The sequence below is a fragment of the Trachinotus anak genome, unplaced genomic scaffold (genome assembly GCF_046630095.1).
Source record: "Trachinotus anak isolate AG129_WGS33_773 ecotype Australia unplaced genomic scaffold, CSIRO_AGI_Tana_v1 ptg000004l, whole genome shotgun sequence".
In the NCBI taxonomy this organism is placed as follows: Eukaryota; Metazoa; Chordata; class Actinopteri; order Carangiformes; family Carangidae; genus Trachinotus; species Trachinotus anak.
In genome coordinates this window covers 3,496,888-3,524,003 of record NW_027273855.1, presented here as the reverse complement: position 1 = coordinate 3,524,003, position 27,116 = coordinate 3,496,888, and the positions used below count along the sequence as shown (strand labels likewise).

General features: G+C 40.2%; 1 protein-coding gene across 1 annotated transcript in view; it reads right to left on the bottom strand.

Moving 5' to 3' along the window:
* Nucleotides 1–26,721, bottom strand: part of nphp4 (nephronophthisis 4) — a 163,998-nt gene extending 137,277 nt beyond the window's left edge. Inside the window, exons 1-5 of the mRNA XM_071475288.1 lie at nucleotides 26,645–26,721; nucleotides 26,139–26,302; nucleotides 25,704–25,847; nucleotides 2,171–2,340; nucleotides 1,688–1,752 (exon numbers count right to left, since the gene is read on the bottom strand). Of these exons, the coding sequence (XP_071331389.1) occupies nucleotides 1,688–1,752; nucleotides 2,171–2,340; nucleotides 25,704–25,847; nucleotides 26,139–26,302; nucleotides 26,645–26,675 (574 nt within the window). The 5' untranslated portion in view covers nucleotides 26,676–26,721. The remainder of the gene's footprint in view (nucleotides 1–1,687; nucleotides 1,753–2,170; nucleotides 2,341–25,703; nucleotides 25,848–26,138; nucleotides 26,303–26,644) is intronic.
* Between the last annotated feature and the right edge of the window lie 395 nt (nucleotides 26,722–27,116).

Here is a 27,116-nt window from a genome sequence, read left to right as displayed (position 1 = left end):
GGAAGCACAGTCCATTGTAATGATGATGGTGTGTGATGCTTGCCATCACTTTAATATGGTAGGCATTTTGAAATACAGCAATTTATAGTTTAAATTTACTCACTTTTATTCAATCCAACTTTTGACCCCAACTTCATTTGCAACACATCAAGAAATAATGAAAATATAATTCTTATCTGGAGCCACAGTATTTTCAAAAACAAAGTCAGGGAAACTGAATAATGTGGAATTTGTAATGAGTAAAGAATAAAAAATAATGTCAGCCTCCAGGGCATGTTTTCTCATTATAATTCCTTCACACAATCAGACGTGAATGACCACTATAAGGAAATGTACTTATTTCAGAGAACAGTTTTAGATACTTGTTTCGCTGCACAACTTCACACTCAAAATGTTTCACATCAAGCAGCAGATACAGAGACTGTGTGTCCCTGTCACAGTGGATGAGAATAAAAGCGATATGAAGAAATGAAAAAGGGTTCTGACCATAAAAGAGAAACAGCAAGAGTGGCAGCAGTATGGTTCCCTTCAAACGTTCCGCTAAACAACAGGCATGTAGTTAATAATTCAGCGAGCATAAGAGTCCGTTTGAGAGAAGGTTTTCTAATATTCATGTGACATGATAGCCAAGACAGGAACTCTTGCTCTCACTGGGCACAGTGTTATTCATACTGTGAGGCACTAAAGTATTTTGTAATTCATAGTCTTGGTTTTAGGCCAAGTAAGGACATATCTAGACCAACTCAGAGCTTCGGTAACACACTCAATAATTCAAGAAGATTTGTTCTAAAAGTCTAAATTGATGTTAGTCTATAACTCCATTTGATAGTTATTAATTCCCCTAAACAACTCTCACACAAAGCCAGGAATGTGAACCTTCAGCAGAGAGAGCTACAGTTATATTTATTCATTCAATCGTAAGTCAGAACTTTCTTCGTTACCTACTGTAGATATACGTAATTGCTGGGAATCAAAGAGAGAGCAAGAGAGCAACAATCTTTAAAATCACTCTGACAACTTGGGACTCAACTTGCACATAGTCTCTGCAGAAAAAAGTTAAACTAAAAAAATTACTAAAACTGTCCATAAAAGAAAAAACTGAGAACTTTACAGTCAATAATATGTTAAGCCCTGGCTGCCTGGAAGCACTTTCATTTCAAGACTGTGAAGGTCTTGTGTGCTTCAGATGTGTAGCTTATCTTCATGACTGTATGGCCCAAGGCTTCGCACAAGTCTTTTCTTTCTTTTAGACATATTTTGTTTTCCTGAGCTTTGATTTTTGATTGAACTTTGTATTTGATACTTTATCATTTAGTTTTATGAGTAATTGTTGATTAGTTATATTAGTCCGTCTTTATGATTTACAGTCTCCAAAGGTTAGACCTGATGACATAATCCATTACATTACATTTTAGAACAGCTAAACTCGCTATAACATAGCGAAGGACATAACGGCACCCGTGTTTGTCGACAGTGTCGTCATGTGTACAGCTGTAGGTTGGGGTGTCTGTCAATTTTCTCGCCTCAGAAAACACAGGTAACCTTTCTGGCCTGAAAATAAATGCTGCTAAACCCCAAATGTACTGCGGCCCATCTTAGCTTTCCTGCTGCATTAAACCAGGAAAACTTAGAGTGACCCGACCTAATAAATACCTGAAAAACATAGTATGGAAAAAAGGGTTCTTACAGTCAGCTGTGTCTTTCAGCAGGGGGTGAAGGAGGCTTCGTGGTGATCCATGGTGAAGAGTCAGCCTAGGAAAATGAAATCAATCTGAATGAGTGACTGGATGAATGAATGGATCTTCTATAGGTCTCCACATAACAAACATTCTGTTGGGTATAATTCACTGTGGTGTCTAAAACTAGTATCTCTTATCTCTTAACTACCCCCCCTTAACTACCATCCTCGAGTAAACCCTGCTCTCACCTAAAGCATTATGCACAATAGTAGTTCTGCATATAATAAAAAGATGGACATTTATAATGGCTATATCTCTGTTACACTTTATTGAAAAAGCTTAGCATGTAAAACTATGTAAGACAAGATGACAGTCCCTTGATGATATTCAAGGTGCAATCCCTTCACTACAACTACACCTGTCCTTCAACCATCTCCTCACGCAAAACATCATTAATCCCTGACTGGTGTAATTAGGAATAGGCTAATCACCTTCTGTCCCCATCAGCAGCTTGAGCATCTGGCCTGTTGATAAAAAGCTCCAGGACTGTGAAGCCTCGGCCCAGGGCCTGCTGGGAACCGTCTGGCCTGGGTGACAGTGACACCAGCTCCAGGACCACCACCGTGCTCGGTAACCGCAGAGACGTATGGAAGTACAGGACCTAGGGAAACATAAACATGGTGTGAAGAAAGACAATACAGTTCTAATTTGTTGAAAATGCCGCTTGGATTCTATGTAGTGCCATAAAACAAGACCTTATAAGAGTCCCTGCAGTGGCAGCATTAAAGTCTGTGATATAAACCACACTGTTTATACTTAAACAACACAAAAACATTTTATTGAATCAAATGCTGAACTGTGGCATTGGCAGGTAAATACAAAGATTTAAAGAAAGTTAACAAGTTAGCACTAAGTTAGTAATTACCCTAAAAGCCTAACTAGATAAGCCCTAACCATCTGCACAAGCCGTAGTAATGACCAGTTACTGTAAATATGTATTTTCCTTATCAGTAATGCTGTGTCTTGTTCCAAAGCTTTTTGTAAATATATTATAATTTATAAGAAATGTTAAGGGCACACACACTTTTCATTAACTCTAAATAGATACATAGCAGCTTAGCTCTAAAGGAATTACAGTAACTGACATTTACTGTAATTTAGCTGACATTTAGCACATTAGCAGACCTACAGTAAGAAAAAGTCAGTGAACCCTTTGAAATAACCTCCATTTATACATTTGTCCTAAACTATGATCAGGTCTTTATTCAAGTTACAATTATGAAGAAGCACACAACTAATACCACACAAACCGTTCTTGTTCATACTGAAAACATCATTCAAACATTCACTGTATAGGTGGGAAAAACCCTGTGAACCCCTCAACTAATGGCTTCAACAAAAGGTAATTGGAGGAGATTGGAGGTGTGGGTTAGAGCCACACTGCCTTATAAAAAACGTATTTAACATTTTGAGTTTGCTATTCACGAAATCAAATTTGCTGATGTGAACCATGCTGTGAACCAAAAAAGCGATCTCTGAAGACCTATGATCAAGAATTGTTGATTTCCATAGAGCTGAAATGGTTAGAGTTATCTCAAAGAGTCTAGATATGGGGCGGCCTGGTAGTCGAGTGGTTAGGGCACGTACCATGTTGAGCGCAAGACACTCGTAACAGGCAGTCACCGGTCCAACTCTTTCCTGCATGTCATTCCCCTCCCTCTACCCTATTTCCTGTCAGTCTCCACTGAGCTATAATAAGAAAAGGCATAAAAAACGCCCAAAAAAACAATTTTTAAAAAAAGAGTCTAGATATGAATCTGTCCACAGTCAGGCAAACTTTTTTATAAATAGACAAGATTTAGTTCTGTGGGTATTCTCCCTGGAGGTTGGCACCCAGCTAAGATGGCTTTAAAGGCACAACACAGAATGATCAGTAAAGTAACACAGAATCTCAGAGTAACAAGTGAAGGCTTAAAGGGATCATTGGAGCTGCTTCACATCTCTGTTTATGAGTCAACCATGTGTAAATCATGGTGCACGGTTCCACGGAGCATGTTGTCCAACAATGGAGACCAGAGAGGAAGCCGCTGCTTTCCAAAAAAACATTGCTGTGCCCTTAAAGTTTACCAAAGAGCAGCTTAACTCTTCACTACACTATTAGGAAAATGTTTTCTGGACTGATTAAAGTAAGGTTGAATTGTTTGAGGGGAAAGGGAACTGCACACAGACATGAAAACATCATCCCAAAGGTGAAGTACAGTGGAGGGAGTATTGTGATTTGGAGCTTTGCTGCCTCTGAGTCTGGACAGCTCACCATCATTAAGGAGAAAATTAATTCCCAAGTTTATCAAGGTCTCTTAGGATAATGTCACAGCGGCCGTCCACCTGCTGAAGCTCAGTAGAAGCCGAGTGATGCAGCAGAACAATGACCCTAAACATCAAAGTTAATCTACTACAGAATGACTTCAAACAAAGTCCTGAGGTTATTGGTGCCAAAGTAGATTCAACCGGTTATTAAATCCAAGGGCTCACTTATGCTTCCCACCAGCACCATGAATGTTTAATGGGTTTGTTCACTGCGTTTGTCTACATTTGGAGATGAGATTACATTTTATAACCAATAAATACAGAAAACCAGGTCATTCAAATGGGTTCACATTTTTTTCCTTGCCACAGCATTTTCCTCGGTTGGCAAGTGCTCTTTTAGTTTGACATATACAACAATGATGGCCAATAAACTGCATGTTGAAAGCGTCTTAGGGGAAATGACATATAAACAATTATAGATGGTGCACAGTCAAAATAAGAAGAGAGTGAACAGCTATAGACTTAAATTCTTCTGTTCTCTAGAAACTTAAAGCATAAATTCTTAGAATAACTTATATAAGGGCAGTAAAAATCTGTGCGGAAATCGGAATCATGCTTTTATGTGTAAGGAACATGGCTGTCTTCAAACCAACAGAAGAAGTGAGTGACAACAGGAAAAATGTTCAATACCACAAGTTCTGCACATGATGGTCACACCACAGCAATAGTTAAAGTAGATATGTACAGGTGTGTAACTAAAGTGTTTAACCCTCCATTTTTTGCAATCAACCAATCAGAGCTTTGCATGTAGAATTAAGAATGTATATGTCATGTTGCTAAAAAGCTGTGTCCATGAAAAAGAGTTACAGGAAAATGAGATGGATTTATCTGTAAAGGTTATTGCTAGTGAATTTACATAAGGAAAAACTTTTCAATGGGCATATGATTTCAATCATCATGAAAGAAGTGAACTGCCCTGTGTCAAATAAAAATGACATCAGCAGAACGGATATGTCGCTCATTACTGAGTGGTTAGGGCAAAACAAAATATCCATCTCTCAACAAAACATGGATTAAAATGAACATGATTTCAGGCTGAGTGACTGAAACCAAATGAAATGACAGTTCAGTTTAAGATCATTTGCATCCTTTACAATCATCAAAGTTTATCTTGTTGGGTATTAACCCTTAATTAGAAAGATGAGCAAAACAAGTCGTTTCATCCAATTTTTGTAGTGCGTTTGGTTCTCTGTGGTCATACTGTGCACATTTGTGTCATTCTCCATATTGCAAGTCTCTAAAAAAGAATGAGCCAAACATCCGGGGTTAACAAGAATACCTGATTGGTGAGGACATTCAAGAGGTATGTCCCGCTGTTGAGGAGACTCTTGGGGATTATGTGGGGGGTCTGACCTCGCTATTTTTACTCAAGTTCAGAGGAAGACAGTCGAGTCATTTGGGAGCCTGTTTGTAGTTCAGGCCAAGAAGGTGCTATTGTTTACAGACGCTGATCTGCCATTCAAATTGGAAATAATAGCCTACCTACAGCAGAGCCACGCTGATTTACATGCACAAAGGCCTGAATATGTTAAAGAGATTCACAAATTCTCTGTGATCAATTGGTCTCCGAGCACTCTAAAGCCTGATATTTTTCAAAACATAAAGAAGAACATGACAGTGTCAGCAGAAAAAAATGACTGAAGTAGACATGAGCTACTTTGAAATACAGAGCCAATTTCTCCCAGCCCACTGTGCCATAGCCTGTTCATCTTTAGACCCAGCTATCAGCCACAACAGAGCCATATATTCAAATTCAAAACCTCAGAGGCATTCCCATTTCGGCAACATCAGTCTTTTATCTCTGGGCACGGTGAGTTTAAATTACTACTTTTCCAAATACAAACACTGCCGAATACAAATGGAAAACCAGGGAGGCAAAGATAGTGGTCTAGCCATGGTTTGATTTAGCTATTTGTCTCCATGCTTGTTTTCATATGTCCGTTGGACTTTGCCTTGCTGACAAGGACGTTGAGATTCAAAAAACATTGTGGCTCACAAACCAGTGTGTTAGGATGCAAGTGTCCTGCTGGAAGTGATTCAGCATTTACACATTTTTGTTCAGGGCTTTGTCAACATGGGCCAATGACAGCGTGGGATGAGTAACAATGTAAGAGAACTGAGGCTCAGAATTTGTGGAAAAAGCTTTCAATGGAAACTTTTTATGAAATCTTGATACAATTCATCGGTCCTAATCTGACATATGGCTTATTTCTCAATAAAGGCGATGCACAGTCTTTCAGGTGCTGAGCATTTACTCTGTGTTTGCTGAGCTGGATTTCAGACAGATAGCAGCAACAAACACTGGATGAGCTGATAAAGTAAAAACATCCCCCATCCCAAGATGCATGTCATTCAGTATTCATGGACTGAAAACTTTACTTTCACTCAGTTTATTTATTTATTTCCCTCCAACCTTAACTCCCAAATCAAAGCCTCATCTTTGAATGAACTTCTCTTGAACCCATCCCAAGCTGTATAAACGAGCTTGGGAGGGGGTCCTTATTTTCTGTCATGTTCACCCAAATTTCGTCCCCCTGTAATGATGTAGAGTTTGCATTGTGGTGAAAGACGTAGTCCCTAGTCTCTGAGCAATCAAAACATGGACATTGTTCAAGATAGATTTCCAATTCAAAGGTAGAATTCCTTTTCTCATCTGCCTCACTGCTTTGATATACCTCCAAATTGATTCAGGTCCAATCTCCTGCAAAAAAATAACACTGTCCCCATGGAACAAATATCTCCCTTCCACCATTTGCAATAATTCAGATTCACAGAAAGACGGAGTCAATGCTGAAGAAAGCAGCAATGACTGGTTATGAATATTTTGAGACAGACAAGATGAAGTACAAATTAAATAAAGTCAAGTGTTCTGAATAAATATTTTTTACCTGCATTTGACTCTTATAATGACCTGAACAACAACAAAACAACTGTACAATTTTTCCAGGATGATACAACAATCTTTAGCTGCACCATGTTACACCTCAGAGTGCCATGTCCTGCTGTCTTGACCAGGATTCCCTGGACCTTCCTGGCAAAATTAATGATAAATAAAATAAGTAACTAGAATAACTGCCTCACAGTTGTAGGAGATGCAGGAAGTTGCAGGAAAAACAGTCACAATTTCCTGAGCTACAGTGTTGAATAATGTTCAGAAGTATTTTTGCAGAACACTATGATGTCACTGTGAAGTTGACCTTTGACAGTTTGGATATAGCCAAAATTGTGTTTTTGAGATCTTGGTGACCTTGACCTTTGATATTCCACTACCAAAATCTGATCAGTTCACCCTTGAGTCCAAGTGAGTGTTTCCCTCAGGACATTTCTGAAATATCGCATTCAAAAGAACGTGAAGTCACCATGAACTTGAACTTTGACCTTTGCCCACAAAAATCTAATCAGTTCATTTTTGAGTCCAGGTGAATGTTTGTGCCAAATTTGAAGGAAAATTCCCTCAAGGCGTTACTGAGATATCACATTCACAAGACAGGGACAAACAGACAGACAACCTGAAAACATAACGTCTCCTGAGACATAAAAACATTATGTAGGTGACAGGATGTCTGAAAGTCCTCTTATTACCTTCAGATTCCAGTAGTGGTGTTACACTGCTATGTCTCCTCCTTATTCTTGATCAGATACAAAGAAGCCTCACTGTTTTCTCACACACAGCTTTGCTGAGATTTGGAATAAGATACACTGAAGGCAAATCTTCCCTTCCTATGTTGGTCTATTGGCCAACTCCAATACCTGCAGTTGTTACACAGTAAAGACTTTCCAGTCAAGGGCTTAACACTAGATCCACTTTGTTTATTATCTTTTTTATTTTTCTATGCCCTTATTACATAGCAATAGGAAAGAGGAAACATGAAATGAGGAAGAGAGAGAGAAATAGGGAACGGCATACAACAAAGGTTTCCAGCCAGATTCCAGCCAGGAACATTGTGCTGTGTCAGCATCCTAACCCCGAAGACACAGCAGGACCCCTAAATCCACCTCTTTAAATTACTAACTTACGGTCACTTTATCATATTAGCAATTCTAACGCTCCAATATAGTATACCATCAAATATTTGGCCGTAAATTCAATGGACATGCTTTGTCTTTTTCCAGAGAAAGTCAGGTAAATATGTCCTCTAGGTAAAAAAAGAATCTGACTCCACATCCACATAATGCTTTCTTTTTTTTATTAGGTTTTGTTTTTATTATTCCCCAATGCATTCTCACTGATTGTATCAAAAAAAAAAAAAAAAAAAAAAGAATCCTGAGAACATGTTCATACACAGAAGCTTCTGGGAATCCTCTGCTGCAGCACCTGTTGTTGGGTCGTGTCGTTCTTCAGATTTGGTTACATTCAGTTTTAGTTATGTTTAATTTTGAAAATGTTAAGATAATTAATGCTATTTCTGTCCAGTGGCTTTTAATATCACACTGTGTCCAATGTTTACTAATCTTCACTGCGTATTGTTGTGGGAAGCAGTAGTACTGCTGCAAATAAGACGTGAATGCACTGTGGTGTTTTGTACTAATAGGGAGTGAGACGAGGCGTGTGCCAACAGACGTCAGCTGAGTTCTGGATATTTTTAGATAACTTACTTATTACATGCAAATGTCAGAGCTAATTAAGAAATTGTGAGAAAAATATTATTTTAAATTCTCTTAGTGTTAAATCCCTAATTTATGGAAATTAAATTGTTCTGACATTCAAATATTCAGCATTTACATTTTCCTCAGTTTGCCTGAGCAAAGCTTCAAATATGTACCATTTTAACACAAACAGAACTTAACATTAAGGCAACGCCATGAGAGCAGGCTCCTTCCCAATGTCATGGAAGCAGTGGGAGACATCACTGAGAAAGCAGCCTCATTGGAAGCAACGCCAGGCGCGGCATATGTCGGACCTAATGAGAGGTTATACGCCACAGCGACTGTCAACAAAGCAGTAATTGATTCTCCCCTCCACAATTTGAGTAAAGAGGGGCAAACAGCAATGGGGTGACATTAAAACATCATCAGCACAGAGGCATATAGCTTGAAGTCACTGTCACCATCAACAACCATCCTGTCTACGGTTTCTGGGGATTTTGCTAAGACCCCTTTGTGGGTAACAGAGAACTTAATGACAGGAAAGAGGCAGATGAAAGTGCAAGGCAGCAATGTTGTTAGATGTAAAGCTACGGCAGGAAAGAGAGGGCAAGAGGGACAAAGAGACAACACTGTGATGGTGGTTATAGCCGTCTTGAATGACAATCACAAATATAAATTTGTGCATGCGTTGTGTATTTACCTTGTGCCACATTTTCTAACAAGATGATTATTTCAAAGGTGATAACACAAAAACTGTAACTCTGCAATGAATTCATGGAGTCCTACCAGTGGCAGTTGGTGCTAAGGATGCAATTACTATTCTCATAGTGCTATCAGAGTGCAAAAGCTGAGGCTAATTCTTCCTGCCCCCTCGAGGTGGTCATTCAAGTGATCAACTTGTGGGCAACTTGGCAAACACTGAAGGAGGAATCACAGGCATTGCACAAAACAAAGAGGCTGCAAATGAGCACTGGTTTTGCATAGAGGGGTCCAGAGCAGCAGAAGTGTAATTGACAGGGCCCTGTTGTTCGACCCCTGGAGGCTTCCTAACAGAAAAGAAAACAGGGCATTTCCATTTAGCCAGCGCCCTCGCTGGGAGGCTGGAAGCACTAGTGTCAGCTACCTGGGACTTAGATAATAGACCTGCTCCACATGTCTGCATGCCTGTCCTAGTTATTCACGTTATACATGAGCCTGCCTGTACATAAGATGAATAAAGGCGATCAGCATAGAAAAGCACATGAATACACAATCTGGCTTTAAAGCTTTATAAATGTGAATGTGTGCTGTAACTCTTAGCCCCTAATGTATAACTGCTGGTTGTTATATGCAATGTGCCTGAGCTCATGAAGTCATATGAAGCAAAGCAAGCACATTCACCCAGGAAGATTCTTGGCTCTAATGCTTTGATACTAGTTTTGGCAGCACAGCCAACGCCTTGAGGTGGAGAGGAGAGAGAGAGAGAGAGAGAGGTAGAGGAAGAGAGAGAGATACAGTAAGTCATTTGACAGGCACAGAACCAGGGGGTATCAGCATCACAGATCCTCTCTGTGTGAAATTCTATGACTGTCACCAGCACAGGAGAGATGAGAGGTGGTGGTGAGGATGATAGAGAGGCAGGGAGAATAACAAGATGCATGTGTGTGACAGCTGAATCAAACTGAGTAAGCTAGAAACTAACCTATGGAAAACCTACCTCAAAACAGACCTGATCCTGACAGACCGCAGAGCAGTCTGAATGAGACCAGTTAGTGTAAATGTAACTTGGACCCAGCCCAACCTCAGTCCTAGCTTGGCTCCAGACCTCTGGTGATAAGTGTGAATGGGATCAATGCAGCAAATCCAGTGGTTGACTGACTGAAGTAACAGCTCTTAAATCATAGATTTCTTTGAGCGGCATTTAGAGATGTGAAATAATCTGCTCTTAGCAACTGCTAACCAACATGTATGTAAGCTACAAATGATTCCTCAGGGCAAAATAATACCACCTCCTAAAGACAGAACATTTAACATAAACAGTGATTACTAATGAAAAAACACTAAATGGCCAATCTGTCTATTTGATTATCAAGCTACTCTGCTCCCTCGTTGGGTTACTTGATCACTTGGAACCAGGTGAACCTGTGAGGACCTATACTTTAGCTTCCTCATCTATTATTTAATGTACCTGCAGTCAGAATTTCATCATTCATTACTCTTATTCTTCTTATATATGTCTTCAGAACCACAGAACCGCAGAACCACAGAACCACAGAACCACAGAACCAGGCAACAATTTGGATCATATAAAAATGATCGGGACTTACCATTACCATGACACACACCTGAATCTCTATATACTGCACAAGGAAGTCCATTGTGCAGGATCAAAGATGTGGCAGTGGAGGAGGCAGCTACTGAAAATCAAGCATGACAGCTGAAAAAAAGAGCAAGGAGTGTGATGGAGCTGATTGAGAAGTTGAAGGCAGTAAAAGGTGTTCTTTCCCATCACCTGAGTGACTGGTGAAGGATAGAGGCCTAGACTGCATGAAAAGAGGCAGTGCACGCTGTGCCCCCTGAGGTGTGCAATGTGGCTGAAGTTAAAAGAAAAGTGGTTATAACCAAAGTTTATGTCACAAGAACCAAACAGAGAGAAAAAGAGGGAAAGAACAGGTGGAAGACAGGGAAAAGCTGATCTATCAACCAAAGATGAGAGGACTGCAGCAATTACTGGAGAAACAGCCCAATTATGTGGAATCCCTCCAAGGAATGAGGGTGACAGTGATGTGATTTCTATCCGGCAAGGACTTCCACAGAGCAGTAATTGTCATTTTACAAAAACCTCCATCTGAGGCCATTTTAGACTACAGACAGTTTTAACATCTAGTGAAGCTTTTCAGAAATTACCAACCTTTAATTTTCATTGTAGAAGAGGATGCCGGCCTGCGTGCATGCAACTGAACCTCAATCCTCTCCTGGTACCAACCAAAATGTCTCCAAAGCACCAAGACAAGTCCCAAAAATTGGCATCAAATCTCAGATTTGTTATCTTGTTTACTTATTGTAAACTCATAGCTCTCCCCTTATGACTGCGATTACTAGACTCCTGTAACATCTTCAAGAAGCAGCTGAAAACATTTTTATTCTGACAGACCTACTTCTAATTGTTAGATAATAACTAATCCTGGTGGGTAAATGTTTTAGCCTCTAGAAAACATTATGGAAACCAACGAAGAAAGTTTGTAGATAGGAGAGTCCGACATAAACATCACTTGCAGTTGTACCCCGATGTGCCTCGACTGATTGCGTTCAGTGAAAGTTCAGTCATAACTGAACTTTCATTCAGCTTTTTATAATAATAAATTGTACATTTATCACCAGAGACGGTTCTAAATTTGCTCACACAGCAGGAGTAACAGAAACAGGTTGTAGTTAAATTATCGCTAATATATTTCAAAATCATTCAAAAATTGGATCTGCTAACACTGAAAAGTGAAACATATTTGTTGAGCAAGAAAGTGCATGAAACCTTTTATGGAGTTTTTCACCCACATCATTTCTTTTCTTTTTTATATTTGCTCTCTGTAAGGCAAAAAAAAAACACTCCAGGCGTTGTTTCATTTTGGTGCATGAGAAAGATTTTTAGCATACAGCACAAAATTCCTTATCTCGCATCATCACTGATTCTTGTTTTGCTGACTCTATGTCCACTATCTTGCAGCTGTAGATCTATCTCTAGTGTCATGGCTGGCCGTCTTGCTTCACGCAGTGGCATCAGTTACACATCAATGCCACACAGCGCCACGCATTTAATTTACCTTTTCAGTCTCTCACATAGTTGACTCTAAGTCATAAGCCGCTCTGTGCATTTGTCTCTTGCATGATCTGATCCTGTCGATGAGAAGCCAAGCAGCAACATTAAAAAAACAAATCAAGGTCAAGCAGGAGAGCGTTGTCCTTTGAGGTATTGATCAGTGGGAAGATTACACTGAGGAGCAAAACAAACATTTGAGTTTACATCAAGAAAAAGTGAACCACCACTCAGTCAGTATGTTTGATTGGTGACAGACAGTGGGCAATACTACATGTCTGAAAACTACATGTCACCTGAAAGAAACAAGCAATTTATCTCTTCTATCTTTGCCTCCAAATGCAAAATACAGACTTTGAAGAAGATGGATAGCGGCCCCAAACTGACTTGGAGATAACAGATGAAGTTGAAAACTGACTCAGGTGCTGAGAGCAGAGGGGATGTGGACTCTGAGTTGCATCTGTCCTGGCAGGTTATATGCTCTGGATCACAGCCAAGGCTGGTCTGAGACAGACAAGAAATTAGCAAGATGAAAGAATGATGCAGTTACCTTGACATTTTCCCTAGCGAGCTCGCTTCAGCGACAGTTCAAATCTACTGTCAGCATCAGCACTGACTCCACTTTTCATAATACATGCCTGCACTTAATGACAACCTCCTAATCAGCACAGTTCCCATAACCTTTCCTCCCCGAGTCCCCATCCCATGTTTTTAGCTTCAGTGACTCTGGTATTTACGCCCTTGTCCCTGACTCAAACTACAAAAACCAAAAGAGTCTGCATTCTACAACATCCCCGGCTTTGCCAGCGACAGATCTCAGCCCTCACTGGGTGTAGTCTTAGTTTGTCACCCAAGTTTTGGTCTCCTGACATTTTGCAAATCCTGTCTGAAATGCCTCACAGACAAACTGTGGGCACTGACTGTGAATGCGAGAGATGTATCACAATATGGGAGGAATGCAGGAAATATACGATGAAAGGACCAGGAGGAACACTGCCAGACTTCAGATTCCAAAAGGTACAGTTGGAATTGACACGTCAAAGCCTGGAAAAACAAAGTACAAAACAGACAGAATATCTTTCTTCTCCCCTGTCTCAGTGTCTCTCTACCCCACACACAGGCAGTGCGGACCCCAGGGAGAGCTGATGGCAGAATTACAGGGACATTCTCACTGTGTGTGTGTGTGTGTGTGTGTGTGTGTGTGTGTGTGGGTGTGTGTAGGGAAAAGAGGGTGTGATGGAAAGAGAAATGAGATATGGAGGAATGGAGGAAGAAGAGTCAAGTAAGAATTGAGTCAATACACACCAAACACAGCAGAAAGAAGTCTCAGACACACACACACACACACACACACACACACACACACACACACCACCTCCTCGAGGCTCTCATCTCTCCCCACTGTCACCTCAGCAGAAGCTCTTGTGGCCCTTGAATTCCCTCAAACTCACACACACACACACACACACACACACACACACACACACACACACACACACACACACACACACACAAACACACACACCTACCTACAGAACATAGCTGTGTATTACGAGGTGTACCACTCCAGTGTGTAAAGCTGTTAAGCAGCAGCTGCTCCACTAGATGTTTGGTCCCCTTGGAGCTAAAATATTGATCAGTTCTCGGGCAAGGCAGCACAGTCTGCGCCCCCACCATCCCCATGTATAATTGAAGTGTATCTCTTAGTGTGGCATGCCAGCTGGGAGAAGGCATTAAGCACCGAGGTAAGCTGAAGGCCTGTCTATGCTGCCATAGCGGCTCCTTTGTCCATCAATCATATGGCCTTTCACACAGGCAGGTTTCATAGGCTCGCTACATTTACTGTAGGAAGTGCCATGCCTTGTAAAAGAAAATAGAGAACCTAAGACAGAACATTACAAGACTCAATATAAAGACATGTTTTACTGCTGGCCATTTATCTGAGGACTTGGGAAGGAAAGGAAGACGCCTTGGGGCCATGTTGGCACAGTGAGTATTAATGCACAGCACAACTTAATATGTTAAAGGATAGGTTATTGTTAATCGATATTTTTCTTTTGTCCTTTTTGACTTCCCTACACAGTCTGTGGCACTGAGCTACAAGCTCATTTATTTCTTTAAAACAGATCATAGAAATGTTGTGTTTCTTTTTTTAAGGCTGCATCCTTTCCCAAAACAACTGGACACTGTAGCTGTTAACAAATGTTACTCAAACAGAAGTAATACATGGATTAATACACATTTGGTACACTAGTGAGCATTCACAGCAGCAGAGTGTGGGATTGAAATACAGCACCCAGGTTCAAGGTAATGAAGGGACACATGACACAGCACAACAGTGCTTAATAGTTTTTGGACCAGTGTGGTAATAAGCTAAATCTGGCTTCGAACACTGACCCAATACTTGCAGAAAATTCATTGTGAATAGTCAGAAAAATGTAGCTTATTTTCAGCCTTATCCAGTCTAACACTGATAACAAATGTAGTTCTCCTATTTACATTTGCCACAGTGGTGGTAATTTCCTGCAAACATGCACTGAAAAATAAGAAATGAATGAGAATTGCATATATAGCCGGCCCAGGCAGCTTCACAAGCAAGACACAAATGTACGTCCTCAAGAAATGCTGAAAGAAGCCGAATGTTGAATGGAGTGGAGGCTTCCAAAGACTGACTATCCTATCTACACAGCCAATCGCACAAGTATGAGAAACACAATAATACCACACCGAATACAGCTGCGTATGATACACAGTGTGAGCCCCACAACAAAACCTGACAGTCGCGGAGCAGAAATGTTCATCCTCATTCATATTAACATCACCTGCTGTTTCACACACAGCTCATGAAAGATTGCTTTAATTTTGATAGTTTACACACAGACATAATTATAGTCTTGTAGCAAACATTTCCAAACAAGGTACGATGCCTGAAACATTCAGAAAATTAAACAGGGCGCACATCCAGTGACGCAGTGCAGACTGCTTTCAATAATCTCTCTGAGGCTCTGCATGTGTGCGTGTTTATGCCATGCCAAAAACCTGACAGTCTAATACCTATGTATACACAATCTACAGTTCACTGACTGTTCAGACACATTGAAGAAACAGCAAAGTCTAATAAAAGAAATACAATTACTCTCTCGTGTCTTCCGCACATAAGGAACAGGCCTAATCCATTGTTTCATCAAATCTCCCCTGTTTAGTCAGTTGTGTAAATCAACAGGCTGAAGAGCCCATAGGCTACAAAGTGTAAGTCGCACATACGAAACAAAAGGTGATAATTGCACCATTAGAGCAAACACCACCCACACAGTTACACATTCATTTAGTTGTCCTATAAAAAGTTCCTTTAATGAAATAATAATGCCCTGGCCAATTGTTTAAAACAACCTGCTTCAAAGAAAAAAACAAGAAGTGTGTTGCGTTGTTTTCCAAATCATTTTGATAATGGCCTTGAGTACATTTTTGGCTCCAGGGATGGCAGTGTGGCAGTCTGACAATCAGTCAGTCCACCACTTTGGTCCAATTCAATCTAATCCAAACTAATCCAACTATTAGATGGATTTTTTGATTGATGATTTTTTTTGTACTTCACAAAGAATAGCTCCTAATTACTTTTTCCACAGTGCAACCATGAGGTTCAAATTAGCAGTTTTAAGTGAAATATCTTGACAACTACAAAATGGATAGCCATTATACTTGGTACAGACACTCATATCCCCCTCAGGATGAATTGTAATCACTTTGGTGGTCCCCTGATTTATCATCTCGCAACATCATCATGATAGTTTTCAATTAATTTGGTTTTTGTAGGAGAAAAGTGGGGTTCCCATCTTAAAGTTTAGTGGTTAGCAAATATTGGCACATTAACACAATAAAATAAGATGGTGAACATGATGAAGAAAATGATACCTGCTAAACATCAGCATGTTAGCATTGTCATTTTGAGCATGTTATCATGATGGTACAGCCTCAAGTGCCACTGCCATGGCTTTAGACTTGTATGTCTAAACATTCATGCAGGCACGAGGCGCAAAACAGAGTGCTACACCGGAGAACTGGTATTTTCCTGCCACGTACTGAGGTTGTTTCCACTGCCCACCCCAGTGGGACAGGAAGCACAGACGAGGGTTGACATTGTGAATCCAGCAGCACATTGCAATCTTTGTGCAGCCTGTAGTGAATGTGATTGGCCGTGTATGAAAATGTATTCTTTCTGATCCAACCCCACTCCCCAGAGTGCCGCAGGTGCGCCCAGCGAAAGGACCAATCTCCGCTTGGCACACACCCGGCACAATGGGAACATTTGACTGCGCCCTGTGCCGCGCTGCCGGGTTCACAGAAGCAGGGCCCTCCGTCTTGTTTTCTTATATACGAACACACCATACATTGTGCAGGGTCACATCTCCACTCAGTGGCTCTTTCACTGCAAGGCGCCATCAAAAGTCAAAACCCCACAGTGGGTTTTTTCTGCCTCAGCTACTATAAGACATGATGCTGAACAACACATTTCACCTGGACCTTGAGCTTGGATTGTTTGTCAAACTACTATTTCCAACTTCAAGACTCTGCACACCCTCACAGCTGTTTTCAGTCACTTTACTATCTGTCAGTTGATGTGCTGGAAAGGAAGTGATGTCACCAACCTGACCAACCAATAGGAATATTAAAAGTGTTCATTGATGTGCCCTAACACCATCTCTGTCCTGAAAATAGGACTGATCAGGCAAAGTGAAAACACGTGTATGGGTGGACCATACAGGTGCTTGTTTATTAATACTGTACATTTTCCTAAAATGACTTGTTTAATGGGAATACTGTCACTTTTTCCATTGTTGAATAGTTAATTAAGGCTATTTCCTCCATGTAGTCAGCTGCTAATGATACGTTGCATGTTGCCTGTTCAACTCCCGACCAGCCCGACTCTTTCCTGCATGTCAGTCCCCCTCTCTCTGCCCCTTTCCTTTCACTCTCTACTGTGCTTTCAAAAACAAAAATATAAAAATAAAAAAAAGGCACAAAATTTCCTAAAAAAAAAACAACAAAAAATTTATGTGGGCTAAAACAACAGCAAATGCTATAATTGCTGTTACACAAAGAGTAACTGTTAATTAACATGTCACTCTTTTATTTACAGTATTATGGACAAGTATTATTAACGGATTATTAGATATATGAAGCGTAGTAAGTAGCACAAATTCCGGTAAAGGGAAAATCCCAACAATACCTGTCTTTAGTTGACAATGAGGAGGCAGGGCTAAAGGCCTGTAGGCGTGGAATTGTTTGTCAGTATCTTCAACTTATTCTGACTTGGTGCTTTAAATCCTGTTCACCCAGAGGGTATTTTGCTTGATCTTCACTCCCTTTATTAACATGTTAATGGTATCGTCATTACATGTCTTTACTCGTCATACTGTAATTTTCAGATAGAGTTAATAACTCATAAATACCATTCACTGGCATGTCTGTAGCCCCAAGACTGGGAAGTTTTTACTACATTTTCAGTTTCCGGGTCCCATACTAAACATGTTCTGTGCTCATGTTTTCTTTTTGTTATAAATAAAAAGTTTATTACAAATGTTTTGTTTTGTTTTTTTCTGAATTTTGTGGGGGCGTCTTTTTGCCTGTATGTCCACAGATTGTCAATACAAAGCAGATATCTGTTTATAAATGCATCACTCGGGTTGAAAGGGTTATGAAAAAACAACTTAAGATACAGCTGCTAATAGAGCGAGTCTGACATGATTACCAATCAAGCTCAACATCAGACTCTGCTGTCAATAATCTACGGGGCAAGCAGAGAAGCAGCATCAACTACAGACCAGCTTTACTAAAGGTGAACCAGTGTGATCTTTCCATCACAAATGTTTGCTTGTAGCCCAAGACAGCTGCACACCCGCCAACAGGAAGGAACAAAATGCATTTTCTAATTGTTTATTCTTTTCTCGTGGAGTGAAATAAAGAGTTGACATGAGAGATAGGTAATTTCACCTTTTCCCTAAACAGTGGAGAAAAGGGCAGAGCTTCCTCCTATGTGACAGCTGAACGGACACGCTCGAATGGACGTGAATCGTGTGCAATCATACGTGGTAGACTGCAAAACACTGTGTATGGCACACAGCAACACAACACAACAAATATACCAGACTCCAAAGAGAAGTTTTTCTTCAGCTGAGCCAGCCTTTCTGGAGTATGTGTCTCCTTCAGAGAGCCAGGCAAAAATGGGAGGGGTGGAGGCTTTGACAGTAGCTTCATTACAGCTTTGGCAGCTTAAATTTGGCAACCTATTGTGCACTTTGAGGAGAAACGTATGCTTTACAGGACTACTGCAATTCATTACTCTGAGCCCAAGTTTGAGCCATATGGGATTCTTCACTTTGAAACCGGCGTTTCTTTAGAGAACAACTATTCAAGAAACAAAAGCAGAGGAATTACATGACTGATGTTCAAATGTTTTCCCATTGGTGAAGCTCTGTCTTCTTCTGCTTTTCAGTGCTTTGAAGTCATGTAATAAGGCTGTGTGTGTGTGTGTGTGTGTGTGTGTGTGTGTGTGTGTGTGTGTGTGTGTGTGTGTGTGTGTGTGAGTGAGGTGTTTTTTTATCACATTGTGAGGACCTAAGACATGGTAGTCCTGTCTGTGGAGGCCCTTTAATTTAGGGTTAGGGTTAAAAGGTTAGTGTAATGGTTAGGTTTAGACATTAAGGTTGGGAGAGGGGACAGAGAAACAAAGGAGAGAAAAAAAATAAAATATTCAAGTGTGTTTGTTACTTCCACTTTATTCTGTGCAGTGCTACCTACGTCATTGCAATCAGGATTTGGAGACCTGGATAAACAGAGGTTGCACGGACAGGAACAAAACTTGGCCTTTTCTCCAAAGCCCAGCTGTCGTCCTGATAATGTTGCACATATGAGATGAAACCACTGGCTCCCCGTGAAGGCAGGGAGCTCAAATGGAGTGATCATAGTGAGAGACAATGCAGAAAGATGCACATTTTCCCTCTGCTTCCTCCAGTCTCTCAGTTCTCCCATCTGTGCTGTCAGTGGCACAACATTGCCCTCTACTGCCCACAGCCTTCGCCACATGAGACTGAATGTAGCAGGGAGGGTTACCCAATCTGAGTCATGTTGTGAGAAAACCAGCAACTGGTGAGAAAGTGCAGCATGAAAGGACTTTACACCAGGACAGAAAAAGACAAAACCAAATTTACATTAGTCAACAAGCTGTGGACTGGCTTTGCTTCATAGAGGTATACACAGAGCTTGTGACATGACAAAATAGTCTTGTTTTACCTCAGTATCAGACACCAATCAAAGGGAATGTACGATACCCTAAATTTCCAATTGTGCATCCGAGCAAACAGACAACTACAGGCCTTCATTTTCAGTGTGAATTAGTCACTATTGGGGCTATACTCTCTGCATTTCATACATAAAAGCAGCTTTCAGAACATTTGAAAACCACTGAAGCATTTGACAAACACATCAAACCGTCCTCAAAAGTGTGCAAAATAAAAGCTTAGAAAGTCAGATTTGACAACTCATAAACAACTCCTAAAGCGTCAGACACAAATAAAAAAACAACAGACGTTGGTCGTCATTGTCAAGACATCTTGCCTCTGCCAGGGAAGAAGGAAAAGCAAGAGACAAAACAAGAAAATAGATTTAGCAAGAGCTCTCTCCTCTCTTTAATCACTGCTCATCTTTGCTTTTCACCAGATATTAAAACCAATCCATCATGGCTGAATGGGGGTGGGGGGTGGGGGGGTGTTGGGGCCTTGCAATTTTCACTGCACTCCTGTAACTCAGGAGAGGATACCCCCTCTGACATTATTTGGATATGAAACAGCAATTTGCCACTCATAAACACCAGCATAAATGCGAGTGCATCGGGCCAAATCCAATAAAAAAGCTGGTGCAGCTCTTGCGGCACGACACAGAGAGGGCCAGGCCCACTTTATCATCCTGATAGGATATGATGTGGTTTATATTATTACCCCGGATGGATAATGGGATTTGGATGCTTATTGGGATACCAAGTGGGTTTGAATACAAGCTATGACTATAATGGTGGATCAAAGTGAGGCCATACACTGTGAGATAATGTTCGATCAAAAGAACATCAAGCAGAGGAAAGGGGAGAAAACAGATGGTGACAGAACTGGAAATCAGAATGTGCCATAGCTGTGACTCATTGGTGTCGCTGTAAAGAGACTTACGCAACACTCTGCATTTAACAACCAGCTACAGCTCACGGTATTCTTTCCATCAAAAAGAGGTTCTCAAAACATCTTGTACGACAGCTCACACTGTAAGCAGATCAGCCATCTCTGACACTGGAAGCTGCTGACGCAATCATAAAACAGTGGGTGACCAGCCTCCAACCACGATGTACAGAGACCTTCAGATGTTTGATTTAGAGAGAACACAGACATCCAGCTGCTCCCCACATATCTGTTAAAAGACAAATAGATGACTTGGAAGAGATGGTAAACATGATGCTGGGTCTCTCTCTATTCAGAGAGGTGAGACTACTTTGGGGTACATTTTGTAGCTCACAACTGATGACCCATTCACAAGAAACTCCTCTGGCACCGAGACCACAGCTGTCCACTGGAGGATCGATGTTAAAGTAATGTAATAGCAGGAATGCCTCCCGACATGTTGATGCCAAAACCCTGCCTTCCTGTTTGTTTCCTTTTGATCCAGCCCTCTGGCTTTTGATTATCATAGAGGAAAGTAAGATAAGAGAGCCTGAATGAAAGATGGCTGCCAAATAAAGTTAATTTATGCATACGAACAAAGGGCAGTGAAAGCCCTTGCTTGTTCCCTCATTTTTTTCCTCCTTTCTGAAAAAAAACCCATGTCTAACTCCAAGGAAAGTGTGACATTGTAACACATCCATTTACTGGTTGTGTGAACTGTTTGGTTGCAGCCTCAGCTGACTTTTTGCCCTTGTTTCGAACTTCCTGAGAACCCACTAGTTGTTTTATATCCATAGTATCATTCAACACTGAGAGGCTTTTATAGGGCTGGGTATCAAACTTTAATGTTCTTTTGGTCCCGGGCGAAATGTGTCCACTGCACACCCAAAAATGTCATTGTACTTGCACTTGAATTGAAATTTTTCAAATAATACCCAGACCAAACAGTGAGGGGAGAGTAGAGAAATATGGAAGCTAGATCTGATTTCCAATCGCAATCAGAAACCTGAACTGAAGTGGTGGCTTCTTTAATCACTGTTAACCACTGTTCACATTAATGCACATCAATGGAAAAAAAAAAGAATTTCATTGCTATAAGTTTCTGGATTATAATGAACTGCAGTATCCATAGAATCGTAGTATAAAGTTTAAAAGAATGCAAAAAGATATGGACTTTGTCAATGCACCTAACGTTTAGAATAAATAAACAAAACCTCTTTACAATGACAAGTGACAAGATGTTTCTGCTCTTGCAGGTTCAACTCTGGTCTTACTTTTATTTTCTGAATACTTCTTTGCATAATTGCCTAATCTGATGGAATAAAAAATATAATAGATTCAATCAAGAATTTAACAGCTACAACAGGGCTTAGACTACAAATAAGATGCATTGCAGTTCTCAAAATTTCCATGGCATTCTTAACCAACGATGTGGCTTTTACTTTTACCATGGCAAAAACGCTCATTTTTAAAATACTAGTATGGTGCCATAGGTCAGTGGTTCTTAAAGTGGGGTCGGGGGGCCCCCAATTGTCCTTGAGAGGATTCCTGGGGGTCCCCAGCAAAAAAGGAAATAATTTATTTCCACTATATTTCCATCCACAAGTAACACAGTGACAGAATGTACGACTGTTTTGGTCATGGGTTTCAAACACTTTCTGTGATGAAACATCTAGAAGTGAAAATCTAATCAGATGGGGGTCCGTGGTCTGATTCGTTTCACATTAGGGGTCCGTGATGTGAAAGAGTTTGAGAACCACTGCCACAGGTTTGCCCGGTTAGATCTGACTAGAAAAACTGTGGACTGCACAGCAACACGTTAAAAGCAGTTTGAAGCCATCAGCTTCAATTTTACTTATTGTACAGGAGACAAAGCAGGATGGACATACAAGACCGGAGGGTGCCTCGCTAAACAGAAGAAAACCTTTCAAGTTGAATGGACACCATGCAGATAATCTTATTTGTGGCATATTTCAATATAGGTGTTGTATATTTTGTCTTTTGTATCACAAGTCCTTCGCTGCGATTAAATTCTTATTAGATTTCCCAGAAGTAATAGGAAATTTCATCATCAAAGAGAACATCATGTAGTTTGACAGCAAAAAATAGTTTCTTTGTTCCCTTTTGTCTAATGATGATTACAGAGGAGAAAAGACCCAAAGAACAATGATTGGGGAAAAAATGGAAAAAGTATGGTAACGTGAAAATGTGGATTTCCGTGAAACTCGAACCCCACATTTGACTGAAAGTGCAGACCAACTTCACCCACACTGACTCACATGGTTATGTATAACACATTATAATTCCAACCCCAAGAAAAACAACCAGTAGTCTTTAGTGATGTTTGTTCAGAGGAGCTCAACCACAGCAGATTGCAAAAGAGGGTGTTAAATTACAATAAATACTACAGCAAGTACATGTAATTGCACCAAATATACCTCCACACCATAAAGGACTGACGTTTTAAGGGTTGGAGCTGCCTGTTTATCATTTTAATGTAGCCAACAAGCACTGTTTTCAGCAACACAATCCTGAGCAGAGGTCTAATAAAGACAATAACCTGGAGCTAAAAGTGATGAGATGAGGAAGCAAAGCTAAAATTACCACCATGTCACAGGAAGAGCTGTTGCTTCAGGCTCACAACAAGCAATTGACTCCAGAGTGATTTTTGTTAGTGTAGAAAAGCAACTTTCTACAAAGACGTATTTACAGCTGCAACTAACCATTATGTACTAAGTTGTCAGTTATTTTTTCAATTGATTTTATAGAATGTCAAACTAATTATGAACAATGCCTTTCACAAGTTAGTCCATTGTGAGGTCTTCAGATTGTTTCGTTTGGTGGACCAGAAGTGCAAAATCGAATTTTAAATGATATGAAATTGAAAAAAATCCTCTTTTCAGATGCTCATGCAGCAACTGTTTGTTGTGTAAGTGACTTAAAATGATGAAACAATTATCTGATAGTTATAAATAAATTTTTCTGTAAACTGAAATATTATTTTAACCCACTGACTGATTCAGCATCAGATGTATTATTAAGTAGTATTCACACTCAACACTGTTCAAGTAGCAGATGTTTTGATGCCACAGCAACAGTAGGTACTAAATATTAAAACTAATACAGAAAAGAATACTGTATTCTTATTATTAAGTTTACTCAAATAGACTTTACAAAATGACGCTACAGTAGAACAGTGGTAAAGGTACCACAAGCAACCTGCCCGTGAAAAAAGCTGATGATGTTCCATTTCTTTTTTTCACTGACACAAACAAACTGAAATTGCAATACAAATGAAAAATTATTTATAATGACACTGAGTTGTAAACCCTCTCACCTCAGCCTGGTTCTAAAACTGAAGCCTTACTAAAACTTCAGTCTTGCAAAATGAACAAATTATAATGTTGTGGTTGGGATGCCTGGCTGCCTGCCTCAGTGTGCTGCAGTGTAACTTAGTTTAAGCAGAATGCAGCTGTGGCCAAAGACTCCACACAACTCAGTTGTGATGTTTAAGGTGATTGATGGATTTAGTTAAGCCTAATTTAAACTCACAGGGCTTCTCACAGTTTTTGTGTAACTGCAATAACTTACACGTAGCTCCTTTAACGGAGGCAGGAATACTGCTATGGAAACCATGTTCAATTCTTCTACCCAGTACATGCTGCTTGGTTGAAAATCAACCAGATCTTCTCAAGCATATCTGCTCAGTGGGAGTATGAAAATTGAGAGGGCTGAGATAGAATAGAAAATCACAAAGGCTCAAGAATGTGAGACTGCCAGCATATGATCAGTGGCCACACAAAAACCTGGCCCAAAAATTACAGAAATGCAAAGCCAAGCACGACTTTCACAACGCCGCTAAACCTGTACAGTTACATGAGACACATTATCACTGCTGGAATTACTGCATGTATGATTTAGGGTTAGGAACTTATAGAGGCTACATCTTATTAGTTTATTACAGCTGGTGACCTCATGTATTTCTAGTTTATTGCTCCATTCAACTTGAACCTAAACAGAGGTCTAATTAGCCAAAAGTAAGTTGAAACGCCTGTGTGGCTATGCATGACCTTTAGCAAATATGTTTTTAGTATTAGTTTCTTACTATGAGCGATCAGTTCATAGTAGACACAGTTTTGGGGGAATCACAGTGGCTCATCACCTTCATTCGTTTGTTGTATGATTCATTTATCTATTCAGGGTTTCTATATTCATTTTCCAGAAAATGTAGTCTGTTGTGTTATACATTGATACTGCTGTATAAACTTACATATTTCGTAATAATAAAACCCTTGTTGGGCTGCTTGCTTATGTCTGTCAACTAAATCTGATCAAAGCATACCCACAGAGTCCTGATGAAGGAGATAAGGCGAGTTTTTGAGAGTTAAACTTGAAATAAATAATATCTATGGGTGTTATATTTATGAACTTTAATTGTGCTATTGTTGCTTATTGGGTCATGACTACTTAATGGCATGGAGAAATACTCAAGAAAGAAAGCCAAGTTTAATTACCAAGTTCTTGTATTGCCATATTCACTGTGTGAGGCAGAACCATTTGAGGATATTAACGTCTTAACCCTGTAAAACTAACTGAACATTTGTCATTTGTGGCAAGTGCCTGATTAGTGAGTTACAGATTTGTGCTGTATCAATGCTTTTCTTATGAATCCTCTGTAACAACTTCATAAGTTCTTGCTTCACATAAAAATATGCAGTTATTCAGCTTGCGGTATGAGAAAATGGACTGGAACAACTGCAACTGGAATCTCTTAATGGCAATCAGGGTAGTTTGTAACTTGCTGTTTAGGCAGGAAACATCCTCGAGAGCGTAGCACAATCCAACCATCACTGCTAATTTAGCTGTGAGTGGTTGAGCTTTAATTAAATAATGGCTATGCTAAATTAATGTCATTCATGTTTGAATGGGCACTGATTTTACTATGCGATCATCAATCCATTGATTGTAAAATCAACATTAGAGGAGTTTAAAATAAAGTCTGCAAATGAAACACAGAGTAAATCACAACTGTGAACTCTAGCCTTATTTCAGTGGAATCCCTTTTTATAATAAAGTTACCTCATTGAATGATATTTTGTTGTTTTTCATCCTCTGGAGTGGACTCTTCCATGTTTTCCCAAAGAAGTGCTGGTGATTTCTGTCAAATAGGGTCACTCTCAGCTGGTAGGCCAGGTCCTGCTCCACCTCTGGCATCTCCTGTGACTAAAAAGGGGAAGTAGATAAATCACAGGTTAACATCAGACCTAAAAGATCTGGTTGTATGAAAAGGTAAAACCTTAAAATCTTCCAATGTAATGCTAATGCTGCACTGTGACATATCATCGAGCATAGGGACAATATACTTTCTGAGCCTTATCATAGTTTGTCTATAGTCCAAAGTCGATAGACTAGACTGAATTTAGGTGTTTAACCACCAGCGGGTTTCTGCCGTCAGCACAACTGTTTCAGCGACATCTGGACACCAAGCATTTAGCGTTATCTGGGAGCTGTCACCTGCGGGAGGTGAGCTGCAGTGACCCGGCCGAGGCTGAGCTGGAAGCCGTGGGACCGGGTGAAGTGGCCCTCCACAGCCCGGCGGACTGTCTGGCTGGGTGCGGGAACCAACCGGCTTCTGTCAAACACTTCTTTCCAGCCGCCCGCCATGGTGGACGAGCCTTCTGTTTTTACCATAGTCTTCAATTAATAGAGAATGAACATAGCATTGCAAAAAACAAAGTCAAAAAGGTAACGTACAACCGTATATTACGCTGAATATTATTTTTTCCACCCGTTTACATTTTCAAACCCGCGGCCGCCATATTGAAATCGGATTCTACCATTCAGTGCAGAGGGGTCACCCGAGTGAATCAATAGTTTCATCAGGAGTATTCTCGAGTAAAATAAAATATACAAATAGTACGGATTAAGCACAGGAGGAACATATGTACTGAAATAACTATTTAACCCCGAAACTGAACATATAATCACACTTCGTAAAGGTCGTCTTTAATCCTCCAAACCTTTCATTTGGTATTTCCCATCGTGGTGCATCAGTTGCTATGGTAATCTTCACGTTGCCATGTAGACCTTCTTTTTTTTTCCCCTCACCCGAGAAGCGCGAAGACCTGCCCCTACCCTGCCTCTGATTGGCTAACACCCGTTTATGTTTAGCCATGAAGTGTGATGATTGGCTAGAGTTAGGGTAACAAAATCAGGGTAAGCCAATCAGAGACAGGGTAGGGGCACGTCTTAAAATAAACATAAATACATAATCATTTGATCATTATTGTAAAAATGGACTATTGTTAATATTAATTATCATATTATGATATCAATATTATTATTATATTTATGTGGCAGCCACAGTAGTAGTAGTAGTAGTAGTAGTAGTAGTAGTAGTAGTACTTGTAGTAGTTTTATTATGTTCACATTACAACATTCTCCAGTCACAAGAGCTAATTTAAGGTGACGCATTTAAATTCAAAAGGGACC